Source organism: Limulus polyphemus, unplaced genomic scaffold, assembly GCF_000517525.1.
Source record: "Limulus polyphemus unplaced genomic scaffold, Limulus_polyphemus-2.1.2 Scaffold101, whole genome shotgun sequence".
In the NCBI taxonomy this organism is placed as follows: Eukaryota; Metazoa; Arthropoda; class Merostomata; order Xiphosura; family Limulidae; genus Limulus; species Limulus polyphemus.
In genome coordinates, this window is record NW_013665711.1 from 946952 (window position 1) to 961552 (window position 14601).

At 32.4% G+C, this 14601-nt stretch overlaps 1 protein-coding gene across 1 annotated transcript in view; it reads left to right on the forward strand.

The window, feature by feature from the left end:
* The window catches only part of LOC106470034 (gamma-aminobutyric acid type B receptor subunit 2-like), a 316820-nt gene that overhangs the window by 294219 nt on the left and 8000 nt on the right, over nucleotides 1-14601 (forward strand). The window contains exons 15-18 of the mRNA XM_022399462.1: nucleotides 180-404; nucleotides 5350-5508; nucleotides 6134-6272; nucleotides 9974-10058. Coding sequence (XP_022255170.1) covers nucleotides 180-404; nucleotides 5350-5508; nucleotides 6134-6272; nucleotides 9974-10058 — 608 coding nt within the window. The remainder of the gene's footprint in view (nucleotides 1-179; nucleotides 405-5349; nucleotides 5509-6133; nucleotides 6273-9973; nucleotides 10059-14601) is intronic.

Consider the following 14601-nt stretch of genomic DNA (forward strand, 5'->3'; position numbering starts at 1 on the left):
CTAGAGCAAATTACTTGTTTATTTGTTTGTCTTGACATGCTGCTGTGTCACTGTATTTTTTTCCCTTAAACTGTTAAAATTAACATAGTTTTTTTTGACACACACTTAAAATTTCAAGATCAAGCATAGAGTTTTGCTTGTTTTGTGGGTTTTACGAGTTTATTTGTTTCTGTTTTCAGGCTTTTGGTTGCTTTCTGGCCTGGGAAACTCGGCACGTCAGCATTCCTGCACTAAATGACTCTAAATATGTGGGCATGAGTGTCTACAACGTTGTGATAATGTGTGTTATCGGTGCTGCTATTTCTTTCGTATTGAGAGATAAGCAAGATGCTGCTTTTGTCATTATATCTGTCTTCATCATATTTTGCTCTACGACAACTCTGTGCTTGGTATTTGTACCCAAGGTATGTATTTGGTCAACAAAAAATTGTCGATGTCTTCTCATTCCAAAGATGTTTCGGTTGATTTACCTATTTCGACATTTACCTAGGCTTAACAATTGCGTTTTAGTAAATTTATCACGCTAGAACTAATATTTTGCAAATAATCTACACTTAGATTAAGAGTGTGTTTTTTTCCTTCAAATACTTTTAGCCATCTTTTTCCCAATTCTACTTTACATTTTGCTAGTTAATTTTGAAGATATTGTTTCTCAAAAAAATTCCAAATGTTATCGAACCACTACAGATTTATCTATATATACATATTAAATTACTGGTATTCTAGAGCCAATTTTGTATCTCCGATTTTATCATAAACATATTCTTCATGAATGATTTGTGTTAAAAAAAAACTGTGAAACTAGGAAAAAGTTGTTAAATTAATTTAAAAACAATCTGAGACAAAGAAAACCTAAACCAAATTCAATTACTAAAAAATAATAACAACAACTCTTCCATACGTACGAGAAATGTCAGAACGTATCAAAAGGTCTTGCGATTCTTTAAACGGCCGTTTTGATTTTTAAACGTGATAAAACTAAAACTGCTTTTTTAATTAAGCAAGGTTTACAATTGCCGTGCACAAATTGTCCGGTTATTTAAACTGGTCAGACAATGCTTAAGCAAAATTTGAAACTGAATTAACACTAACATTGTAGTGTTATTGTTTTTTAATTAGCTATATGGCCAAGGAACAATCGTCATTAATTGATAATAAATTGGGATTAACTTAAAATTTTGAGCTGCAATAAAATTATTTATCTTCTGTTATGACATGCACTCACACCAAAGGTCAAGTTTCACAAGAACAACGAAACTTACCAAACACCCTATTTATATAATTGCTTATTAACTTCTCATTTCTAGTACGTGACACAAGATCACACCAAGTAAGTGTAGAACCACCTTAACCAAAGGTTCATCCGAAAACGTAATTGATCTACGTTTTGACCTGACTGAATTAAAACAATGGAATGGACAACAAATATTTACTACAAAATAAAATACAAAACATGGACAACTTCAGATGATAGACATGGGAACAAAACATTGGATATTTGTACTTCTATGTACTTTAAAAGTTGAGAAGATCTGATTAACTTTGGATAACGCTTCTCCAGATGACAAAAATGGGGAAATATTTCGGTATTTCTGAACCTTCACACGATTGATGCGACTAGAAAACTCATTAGTTCAGGCTTAATGGAATTCTCCAGTGACACCATACATGAAGAGATCCAGAAACGCCAAAGGGAAATTATTCTTAACAATGTGTGATAAGCGCAGTAAGGTCAACGCAATCCACATTCTGTCATCTGAACGCAATAAATTAACATGTGCACCAAGATGTACAGAAAATTTAAATTAACAAAAAATATTCACATTACTAAAACAAAGGAGATCGAAACACCTGGTGTGTTTCACATACCACAGTCGCTTTGTTTCTTTGTAGTTAAACACAAAGCTACACAATGTGCTGGCTATCTGTGCTGTGCCTACCACGGATATCGAAACCCGGTTTTTAGCATTATAAGTCTTCAGACTTACGACTGTGCCACTGGGAAGCATACCACAGTCGCACAATAATGTTTAAGAATTTTTCAGCTGAAAAATTTAAAGTAATTTTCCTGTAGAGGAAAACTGTCAGAATTTGAAATGTAGGGAAATAAAGTACTTAGTTATTGGTCTTGTTTATAAACTGATATATGTTATGATTTACATTGACTTGAATTGAGGGAAAAATTTTGATTTTGTTTATTGTTGGATTTGTATTAGTTGCTGCAAGTCAATAAAATAACATAAGATGATGTAACATATTTTCTCTGTGGGAATACTAAACTAGCTGTATTTGTAGCTTACTTCCAGGAATGAAATGGTTTTCTTTGAATAAGTATTATACTGGAAGGTATTTCGTGTAGCTTATTTTAGGTGGAAGATTATATTTTCAATGAGTATTATACTGGAAGGTATTTCGTGTAGCTTATTCTAGGTGGGAGATTATATTTTCAATGAGTATTATACTGGAAGGTATTTCGTGTAGCTTATTCTAGGTGGGAGATTATATTTTTCAATGAGTATTAAACTGGAAGGTATTTCGTGTAGCTTGTTCTAGGTGGGAGATTATATTTTTCAATGAGTATTAAATTGGAAGTTATTTTGTGTATCTTACTTCTAAGTGTGAGTTTCAACCATATTTACAATGTATCTGACTTTGTTAATATATGTTTTATCGATGTTCAGTTTCAGTTTTATCCAATGTTTCGCCCATTCCATGGTAAGCAAATTATTGATATGGATATAAACTTGAGATATTTTATCTTTCATACATAAAGTTTAATCTTCGGTCATATACCGAGGCCTTTTCTATATTGCTTAGACCATTAGTTATTTATCATGATTTTGGTCTGCATGGTTGATTAACTCAGACAACTCCCAAACTTACTTGACTATGTGAATTAATATATTGGGTGCTTACAAGAATAGAAACTCGCTTAGTAAACATGTATTGAGCTGTTGTAAAGAAATGTATCTCACGTGGTTTAGTCTGTTGGACGTTAACCAGACATAATAGCTAAGCAGGTTTTATATAATGCACTTTACGATATTATAGATTTTTTTTTCTTCTTAAACATAGCGGAAAAAAGAAGACGATAGGGATCACTCAGAAAATATATAAAATCTAACCAACTCATAGTTTCCATGTGCAGTTTAAAATGTTCACTTTTTCTCTACAATGAGCATGTATGTATGAGGTTTTTACATACGGCACTGTTTCCTTGGTTATCACCAAAATTTGTCGTTTTCGGGAACCACTGATACTTTCAACCAAGCTTGATATAAAAAGGTTATATTTGGTATCAATTTATTAACCTTCCAGAATACTCTGTGGACTAGTTCATAAAGTAAAGTAAGTGGTTTCCTTAAAAAAAATTAAAAGCGCTACAAACTTGGTCCTTTTTTTTCTTCTAGTTATTAGAAAGTAAGAGTGTTATTTTTAAGTCAAGCTCATGTTTGCTTTTGCTTTAGTTTCATTCATAGATTTTACATTTATAGCACTTGGTTACGGATTAGTAGTTGTGGTAGAGTGCTGGATGTTAGAGTTGGTGAGCCTGATTCGAAATTCTTGCGATACCACAAATATTTTTAAGATTTTAAGTTATTGGTAGTGCGTTTTAAGAGTGACAGTCAATTCGTTTCAGTGCTGAGATGTTGTTATCAGGTTGCCTTCCCTCTGATTAGCCCCCAGTGGCACAGTGGTGTGTCTGCGGACTTACAACGCTAGAATCCGGGTTTCGATATCCATGGTGAGCAGAGCACGGATAGCCCATTGTGTAGCTTTGTGCTTAACTTCAAACAAACAAACTAACCCTCTGGTTAGTAGTTCAAAATTAGGAATGGTGGCAAAAAGTCTTAGTAGTTTTGTCAAATTTCCCTCTATAAGTGTTAAGTTTAAAACTAATATTCCTTGTTATTACCAAACGCTTTTTTTTTCTTTTTAGTTTTATAGTTTTGTAGCAGCACAAAGAAAAATCCACTCGAAATTTTCCATTTCGATATTTGGCCTTTATTATTTTTTGACAAGAAAAGTTTACGTCTTGCATAGGTACCTGTCCTCGTGTCTCACATGATGTTTCCTTATAAAAATGCTTTGTACAGAAGGCTTTTATGGATAATGATTTACCGAGTTATACGGCTATGCATTGCTCCATGTAACATGAAACTATAAAAACGTTTTTTTTTATTTAAGACAAATGCATGTAATGGACCTGGATCTTTAGCGGAATAATCCCATAATGGAGCTGATATCTAACTGTAACTCTCCATGGAAAAGTAAACCCTGGCTTTGTTTGGTCATAATTTCCAGAGACGTGAACTCCGAAGTTCTGCATGTTTTATGAATCATTACTTTTTTCGTTCACAGCCTTTATTTGAAAGAACATTTTTGTTATAAACCAAATGATTTGGTGTTTTGTTTTTGTGACATCTATGCATATTTGGAAAACTAAAATGATAAATAATACAATATTTTGAAATATATGCATAAATATATGAAAAAACAAAAAATCACAAACGATAATTAATATTAATCGTTGTCACTTTCCACATCAAAATGTTAGCAGACTTATTTACACATTTATATTGTGGATTTCACTTAACTATAATGATAGAATTTAAGAAATCATCTTTATAAACTTGAGAAATTGGTTTCTTACTTGAAATTGATCATAAAAGTTCTACGTTAATGAGAGAAGTATTTGTTTTCAGCTGTCAGTGTTTTTTCTTCATTAATTAAGTCGTTGAATTATTATTTCATCTTATTAAAACAATAAAGCATCCAACACTGACACATTTGTAAGTACGTGAAATTTAATTATAAAAAAAAAGACTTGTGCTTATTGAACTAATGCTTTTATCTTACTAAAACAGAACGAAGCATCCAACAATGAAAACTAAGAAATATGTGAAGTTAAACTATCAAAAAAAGACTTTCTCTTATTGAACTAATGATCTTATCTTACAGTACGAAGCATCCAACAATGACAACTTTAGAAATATGCGGAGTTAAGCTATCAAAAAAGGACTTGCTCTTATTGAACTAATGATTTTATCTTACAGCACGAAGCATCCAACAATGACAACTTTAGAAATATGTGAAGTTAAGCTATCAAAAAAGGACTTGCTCTTATTGAACGGATGATTTTATCTTACAGTACGAAGCATCCAGCATTGACCACTTAGAAATATGTGAAGTTAAGCTACCAAAAAGAAAAAGACTTGTGCTCTAATGATATTAGAGGCAACTCAAACTTTACACACAGGTTTTTGTTGTTGTTGTTTTTTTTTGTCTAAAATTAAGATTCAATAATAGTATCTATAATGTTACAGCAGAAATATTTTTCCGTTTCAGCTAGTGGAGCTAAGACGAAACACAGATTCAGGAGATAAAAGAGCTCGAGCTACGTTGAAGCCCTTTAAAAGCTCAAGGAAAGACAGCGACGACGAAATATACAACAAAATTAAAGTTCTTGAAAATCAGAATTATAGACAGAAACAGATATTAAACGAGGTATTTTATATTAAACATTATACTGCCTAATCCTTTCTAATTCACATATTTTGAGAATAATGCTTTTTTGTTGTTGATTTAGAGAGAAATTTCAGACTCCGACAAAATTCCGCCATGAAAGTTTATTTAAAAGTAATTCCAGGAGAACTTTGTGTAACACTGCCTTTGACGATATTACGTCAAATTTGATATTATTACAATGATGTTTTTGATAAAGTTACATTTATATTTCCGGAGATAAATAACATTATATTGTGTTGCTTACGCTATAGCTATATGTTGAAACGAAATAAAACGCATATTTTATCAGAAATTTAAAAAAAAAATCTAAACATGTTCGTTTATACACATGAAAACCCAAACACAGCAGACTTGTAGTTATGTAAGCTGCTAAAGTATATATTATTATAAAAATGTACTAAGTGTTTGATACTGGCGAAAAAAAAAGCTATTTGAAAAACAATGTTTTGGAGGTGTATTTCCTGCCAATTTTTTTATAAATACCCGTCTATTTCCCTTTTATCAGTATTAACTTTCGAAAGTTGAGAAATGGCAAGCCTCACTAGCGTTTCATAATAAAATACAAACATATTTATTGATTATGGTTATTCATATTTACTTTCAGAAAACTATTGAACTTCAAAATTTGGTACTTGAGCTCAGGAAAGTGGAGGAACCATTAATAGTGAAGAAACACATCATGGCCTCCATCCCTGAAAACTCCTCGTCCTCAGACGACAGCTCATGTGAAAACTTGTTACAAGGTTGGTGTATATGCGCAACACAATTATAAATGATAATTTGCAGTGTGTATTACCTGGCTTTAAGTTTCATTGAGGTAGGTAATTCTAATTTTCATGAATAAGTCTTTTTTTCAATCTTATAAAATACTGACAACTCAATGTGTCGGACATATCTAATAGAGTAGCAGATAAATTAACTGATAAGATCAATAATTCCTCACCTTTCATTTTAAGACTATGAAGGGTTATTTATGGCGCAGTATTAAACAGATTTTGTGACACCCACATATTCTCTTGATTAAGGTAACTAAATACAGCATTATCATTTTTATGAGCTGATACCAGAGGGCGATATCAACTGTATGGCTTATATCCACTTACAATAAGATAATATCATCGACATATTGAAGTATAATGATGAAAACATATTAATGTAAATATGCTGCAGGATTATTTTAAATTTACGTTTTTAAAAATATTCAAATTATAATCATAACCTGAAAGTTATTTTGACTAATATGGATATTATCAAACACAAGCCTATTTATCTTACAGCTGCCTCTTAGTAAGGTGCGAATTAAGCCCTCTAATAATATTTTCGTTGTGAAGAGCTTAATTCTGTGGTAATTAGGTGGTTGACTTGGGTTTATGCTTACATTTATTTATTTTTCACTTTTTGATCTAATCGCTAGCCTTTATTTAGCTATCTAAATGTGCCTAAGACCATCGATGTCATTAACGTAATAGAAGATAATGAGAAACTTTTAGAAAAAAGGCTTTTCAGAACAAGATTGATTAAATGTCATCTTTGAATTGTCAGAAAGTACATAAGTAAGACACATTATCAGATTAGGTCATGTTAAAACTATTTTAATAGCAAAAGTTTAATCCTATGAAGATCACTTGTTGAATAGTTTTTAAAACGATTTAAGTCTATTTGATATATATATATATATAGTGGTCTAAAGATTAGATATATATCACTCGGTAATGGTTGCCATGTGCTATCTTCTAAAGAGTTAAGTTAATAGCCTTAAAATGGATTACCGATCGATCCATGTCCCTATAGGCTATTTAAAAACATTTTTTTTAAACCATTTATGTTTCAAGTTTCTTGTGAGTTTATGACTTTAATGGCTACTGGCTCCCTAATAACATATGAGCAACATAAAAACTTTAAACAAAAAATATTATCATTATTGTAATTAAGCTCTCTAATTACTGTTGATCTATCCTATGTCCCTTACAAAGAAAAAGAATGATTTCACCCAATTTTTAAAACATTCTATATGATGCAATACGTGGACCCCACTGGCAGTGAACGGTATATAATCAGTCGGTAATTTGATGGTTAATACTTACTTATTCACTGCTGTATTTTTAGTAATGTGATTTTAGACGCGAGGAAACTTTGTACATTTTAAGCTGTGTATACTATAAGAAGATGTCTTAGAGTCAAAATATTATGTTACTGTTTAATATTGACAAAGTTTAGTAAAGTAATGATGATGTCATTGTACTGACTTAGAGAATTACTTCTATTTTCACTAAAGAATACCTGTACCAGCATCATCATATATCCTCTAGTAACTGGAGATTGTAGGCGAAGAATGGACTGCAATGCATGAATCCAGATAAACGTTTGAAAGTTGTCCATTTTAATGTGAATATCAATACAACGATTTGTTGGTGGGAGCTTGGTACGGTCAAGCAATTTCTTTGCAATTAAACAAAAGTGGCGCAAATCATCTAGATTTTCAAAATCCTAGCCGAACAACTTGCTTAAAAGGAGTTTTCCAGCAAGTAGAACATTACAATGTATTTTGGGTGTATCGTTGCCTAAAATCAGCAAAAAGCATAAGTCTTTACGATAAGCCTTGATTGTGGCAAATATTTTCATTTTGCCTATTCTAAGAAACTACTTGTTGAATTACATTCTGTCAAATCGTGAACTGCTCGTAGATATTTACAGACTTCTTCACCTATAGAAGAAACAGTGTCATGGATGACAATGTACTTTTTCTTTGAACCAGATCGAGTAACAAATAATAGTACTCATGCACCATTGGCATTATAATGACGACAACATAGCACAACAATATAGAATTAAAATAAACAAACTACAAACATGAAAAAAATGTATTAAAGAAGTTCCACAAGAAAATACAGTATGAAGCATAATATACACAGACGAATTTTTATCTATTTATTTGTTCTGTTTTCTTTCCCTTTTCATCTCGAATTCTGGACTAATTTATAAGATCGTTAATGTTTCCAAAAGAATACCATAATGTACATAAAGAGTGGATAGATTACTTCCAAAGAGTATTTTATATTATAAAATACTAGTTAATTTGCAGAAAATGTTTTATTTTCATTCAACATCAACAGAAATGACTTTACTTCAGATCGTTCTTTAGAGAACGTTGTAGCTAGCCAACATATGTAAAGAATTTGTCATGTTCCCTTTAATATTACAATCTTCACAACAGTGCTAAGAATAGACCAAACATCCATGGTTTTCACTGGTAAGATCAGTACGTTCGATATTTTAAAGATAAGTAAACGTAACTTGTGCCTGCAATAGCGTATCGACTTGCAACTACTTTAATTAATTTCATTAATTGTATGATATTCAATCAGACACTCGATATACAAGCTATCTAATACATTCTCCAAATCATTGGCATCAACTAGCACTATAACATGTTAACGTTTTGTGAAGTGATCGCCGAGTTACAATTAGTATAACATATGTTTACTTTCTGTTTATGGATTACTTTAGTACGCAAAGTTACGTATTCTGTTCACTAAAGGAATTCAATTCTTTGAAGACAAAAACTAAAGTTTTCAGAATTATAAGGAAATAGAAATTAAAAAGGTATTAAAAAGGACCATTTTTATAAGAAAAATTCCTTTTTCTTGAGTTTTTAAGAAAATGCTAAACAAAAACAATAAACATAATATTCCCTTTTCATTATTTACGTGTTATTAAGATAAATTAAACATTATCACAAAACAAGTAAACCACAATTCTAAGAAACGCCTTTACAATGTTTCCTTAGAATCGGATTTTCATGATATCTTGTTCAAATAACGTGGCTCAGCGGAATGTCTGCGGACTTACAACGCTAGAATCCGGGTTTCGATACCCGTGGTTGGCAGAGCACAGATAGCCCATTGTGTTTAACTACAAATAAACAATCAAATAACGTGTTGTATTTTAGAGTACGGACGTTTTTCTTCGACTATATTTTACATTTCGTTTAGGTGGTTAGACCCTGTCCACTGTCCCCCGAAAGGTCAGCTGTAAGTTTACGGACTTACAATGTAATAATCCGGGTTTCGATTCCCCGCGGTGGACAAAGTGCAAGTAGCCCACTGTGTAGCTTCGCATTAAGAACCCCCCCCCCTCCTCCCCAAACGGCTCAACGATAAGTCTAAAACTTATAACACTAAAAACCAGGTTTCAATGCTCATGGTGAGCACAACACGGGAAGCTTATTGTGTAGCTTTATGCTTAACAAAAAAAACAACATTACACAAACCATGTTCAAACGACATGGTATGTTTCATTATGCTCGGTGGTTAAACCTTGTTAAAATAACGCAATGTTTTATTGTGTTTCAGTGGTTAGACCATGTTCATATAACACAATGTTTTATAGTGTTTCAGTGGGTAAATCTTGCTCAACTAACACAACACGTTTCATTGCGTTTCAGTGGTTAGACCTTGCTTTATTAGAGAGGAAGATTCTAACTGTCAAACATCCCACAGCAACATGGAAAATAATTCGCATCTCTCACGGTAAGGAAAAGTAATCTACTTAAAAGTATGAACTTCCAATAGTAATTGATAAGTGACTAGAATATATGTTTTTACTCAACCTTGTAATGACGTGCTAAATAATTAACTTTACCGAAATAAAACCACTTAACCTCATAATGTTTGACGTCTATTTGACCCGACACTGGTTTCCATATCGTTATGATGCAATTAAACATACTTTTGATTTTAGTATAATGAGAGTTTAAATTAGATTCTAATATTTAACATAAAAAAATAAAAGCTATGTAAGGAAAAAAAAAGATCAATTCAAGGCTGTTTCAATTTGTTTGAAATTTCCTATGTTCAATATGATCTGAAATATTTATAAGGTTGAGTGACCTTACTTAACCTAAGTTCCGAGTTCTATAGGAGGGTTAATATCTGTAAAGTCATGTAAAAATGAGGCTTTATAACTCCAATTATATAAACAATCATTCAACACTTTACTTGACGTGTAGAAGCTACTAAAAACTACACTTCGTTTATTTACACACATATTCCGCTATATAATTAAAGGCATTTGTTTTTTACTTTTGATCGATCTTACAAATAGCTTCTTAAAAATCTAAAGTTAAAGGAGGACCTGCAGAATTATGTACACAAGTCAAACTGACTTTTTTTTTACAAATCATAAAATTTTATACCAGGAGATTGAAACCTGACTGTTTACTTGTGTGAAAATATTTCTAAACAGCTAGAATTAGCTATTTTACCTTTAACAGAAGAACCAGAGAAAAAATAAAGCTTTTAAATTCCAAGTTGGTGACACACATAATCTACAAGTAAAGAAATTTTTTTTCAAAAAATGAAGTAAATGTAGGGATGGCTAATATCAATCCTTTGGAAACAATACAAACAAGATAGTAGGGATGGCATTTGCATTATCCCTACATAATAGCACAGGCACACAGTGTAGTAGAATGTTAACAGACAAAAAAAGGATAAATTAAACTCAATTGTGATTGAATAGTTATATGTTAATTCTTGCCTGTTCTATTGTGTAGGGATGATGGAAATATCATCCCTACTATCTTATTTTTCATTATTTTTTAAAGATTGATATTAGTCATCCCTAATTTACTTCCTTTTTTTAAAGTTTTTTCTTTACTTGTTTTTTTTAATGCAGTGTTTCAGACATAGGAAGGTTGTTTTTATAATCAAGTTCTAAATACAATGAAGTTCGAACTACAATATTTATTTTTTATCTATTATTGGCTGGTAATTCCTGTTACACCCTGTCATTAAGCTTTTTAAAGGAACACCAAATTTCTGTAAGCTAACTTCTAGAGGTAATGATAACATCGTTTACACTATTATCATGATTTTTTTTTAAACTACTACTAGTTATTAATAATACTTATAGAAGCGGATACTTCGTTTGAAACTATGTCACCTGAGTGAAATTGGTTGACACCCTTGTTTCGGTTTTGGACTTATCATGTAATAAAAAAGAAGCAGAAGAAATAAGAACAAGAAATTCAAACCTTTTCTAATTATTATTTTTGCTATGATATGATACTTACAAACATTTCCAGAGCTTATGACTCAGTCATTACATAGATATTGTTATAAAAGGAAACACTATATAAGTAATAAATAATGTATAGTTCTGATGTCCTATTGAGAGGATATTTAAAATCCCATTTCGATTAACAATCCGCCATTCCTACATAGTTAGTGCTATCACCTGCCTGATACAACCAAGAAGAGAAATACACTGGGGTCCCGCGAGGTCCATGTCGCGAGACCGCATTATCCTAAAGTTGACGTCCCCCAGTGGCACAGCGATATGTATGCGGACTTACAACGCTAGAATCCGGGTCTCGATACCCGTGGTGGGCAGAGCACAGATAGCCCATTATGTAGCTTTGTGCTTAATTACAAACAAACAAACCTAAAGTTGATCCATATTTACACGGATGTGGAAATTTCATTGCCTAAGCTCCTTAATTATTCACGAGGCTGCCATATCATTGGCTGACTATGAATTTAACTACGTGTTTTATTATCAAAAGTTTATTATTAAAATAACAAAGAGGGTGTAAACGATAACTCAGCAGTCGACAAGGAACACAGTTTTGTGAATATTAAATATCATATTTATTTAGATTCATATTTTTGTGAAAAGTGTGATCTGAAAAAGCTTGACAATAAAGTTTCATTTTATTGAATTGCTTGTTGGTTGACAATGGCTATTATCTGGTGGAAGTTTGTCACTTGTGGAACATTTATTCTTCAACAATGTTCGATAAATCATGAAAAGATTGGAAATACGTTCTGAAAGAATAAATCTGAAGGAAAATTTTAAAGTCTAAGACGGATCCATGTTTTACGGAGTTCCGCGTTATAACTGGACCGCGTTATACCGGGACCGCAATGTACTCATACTAGGATGTTTTAGGAATAACTTTACATCTAGGGACCAAATATTTCAGCTTTTCCTGGAAGATTATTGGTTGGGAGAACCCAATGAACCATGAAACCAGAGTCAATTCTTGATAGAACGTTGCAAGATGTGAAGCTGTACAAGCAGTACTACCACATCAACAAGATCAGAAGTGGTCACCTGAGAGACAAAATTTGGAAACTGTAGGAAGCCTGATATCAGATCTTTTTAAAGAGAACTTACCACTTCATTTACAAAAGCTGTGGAGGACTTAAGGAAAGATTATACATCATTGAAGGGGCTGGTGAGGTTTCACAATCCAGAAGGCCAGACAGCAAAATAGATACAGAAACTTCAGGAATACAACGTTAACATCATACACTGTCCTTAATAGAATCATAAAAATGTTAGTGCATTATCATGAACACTATGGCCAACCTAAAGTGCAAGAGAACAAAATCTAAGATGGGAAATTCACAGAAGATGATGATGAACCAATATGGTTCAGCACTCAACGAAAGATGATCAGGCCAATTATTCATTGGACAAGAATTGTGCAGAATGGTCTTAGAGGTAAATAATGGGCCGTCCTAAAACGGGGTATACTAAGCATAGTGATAGCTTTTATGCCTAAGAAATGGCTTATGTTAGAAAAGGAAAGACGCTAGTGAAAAGAAATTATGACTGTAGCTGTTACTTCCACAATCACTCCGTCATCTATACTACGTCCCAACAGCTGGACGCTGTAAAGAATAAGAGAATGTTTGTATTGAGTTGTATGCCAGAAATCTGTATATGTTTGATTTCAATCGTGTATACTCTGAGCCAAAAAAAAAAGATCCAACGAAACAATATAGGCAACTACTGCTGTATTTAGTTGGAGCACCTTTTGAGAGAATTGCTTTCGATGTTCTTGGCCCCTTAACACAAAGTAACTGTGGGAATAAATACATCTTTGTGGTGGTGGATTGTTTCACCAAATGGCCAAAAGTTAATGCTGCTCCTAACCAGGAAATAGTAACACCAGCAAAGGAACTTGTCAATGAATATGTTTCAAGACTTAGGGTATCTACACTCGGATCAAGAACTGAACTATGAATTAGCCTTGTTTGATGAGTGAAATGTGTCAATCCTTGAGATGGAAAATACTAGAAAAACAACCCTTCATCCCTCTTCTGATGAGGTGGTGTAGAGAATAAAGATAAAACCGCAAACTTTTTAATTAGTCGTTTATGTGGATGAGCGTCAGAGAACTTGTACTCAAGATTCCTACACATAAATTATCTACATAGATCACTGATCTATGGAAAAAAACTGAAAGTGCTGTTGGAACTTTTATGCTCAACCCTGATGATAAAATCACTTAGTAATTTTACACTGAACTTGCAGTGAATTTAAGGAACACCACTGATGTCATACGTGACTTTACCCAAGAAAGACTTAAAATCAACTTGTGATAAGATGAAGAGTAGGTGTTATGTAAATACTGATACGATTAGAGTTCTCAATGGTGACATGATATGACTGTACAATCCACGCTACTAAAAGTTATCTCTAATGTTAAGTAGATGTTAGGAAAAGTCTTATGCTGCAGCTAACAAGTCAATGAGGTAGTTTATGTGGAAGGACAGGGGTTTTAAACTGAAGGTCATTCACCATGACTGTCTTTGGAAGTAGGAACAGCCAATAAGTTAACTATAAAGAAATATTTGCCCAAGTTAATTCAACCTGTCGAGACCACTTCTAGCGTATCAATCAATACAGGTGGAACCATCAGTGCATTCCCTCGATTTAAAGAGAACTTCCCCAGCGACAAGACAAGAAATTTTGATAAAGGGGGAGATATCACCCCATCTTCGTCCCTTAAACAACGAAAAATTATTTGTTTAATCAATCCACACTGTGATTGTATTTTGTTTCACGCATTCAATTATATTAATGATTTAGTGATTTTAATGTCTATATTAATGAATATTAATTGTAAAGAGTTATTTTATTGCTAATTAAGGAAATTAAAGTTTAATTAATCTAACACTGTTTTTTTTTGTGTAAGGGGATTGTTTAATTAAGGAACTTCCCAATATAAGGAGGAGCAGTATTGTAAACCAAGTTTCTTTATTATTATTATTATTATTA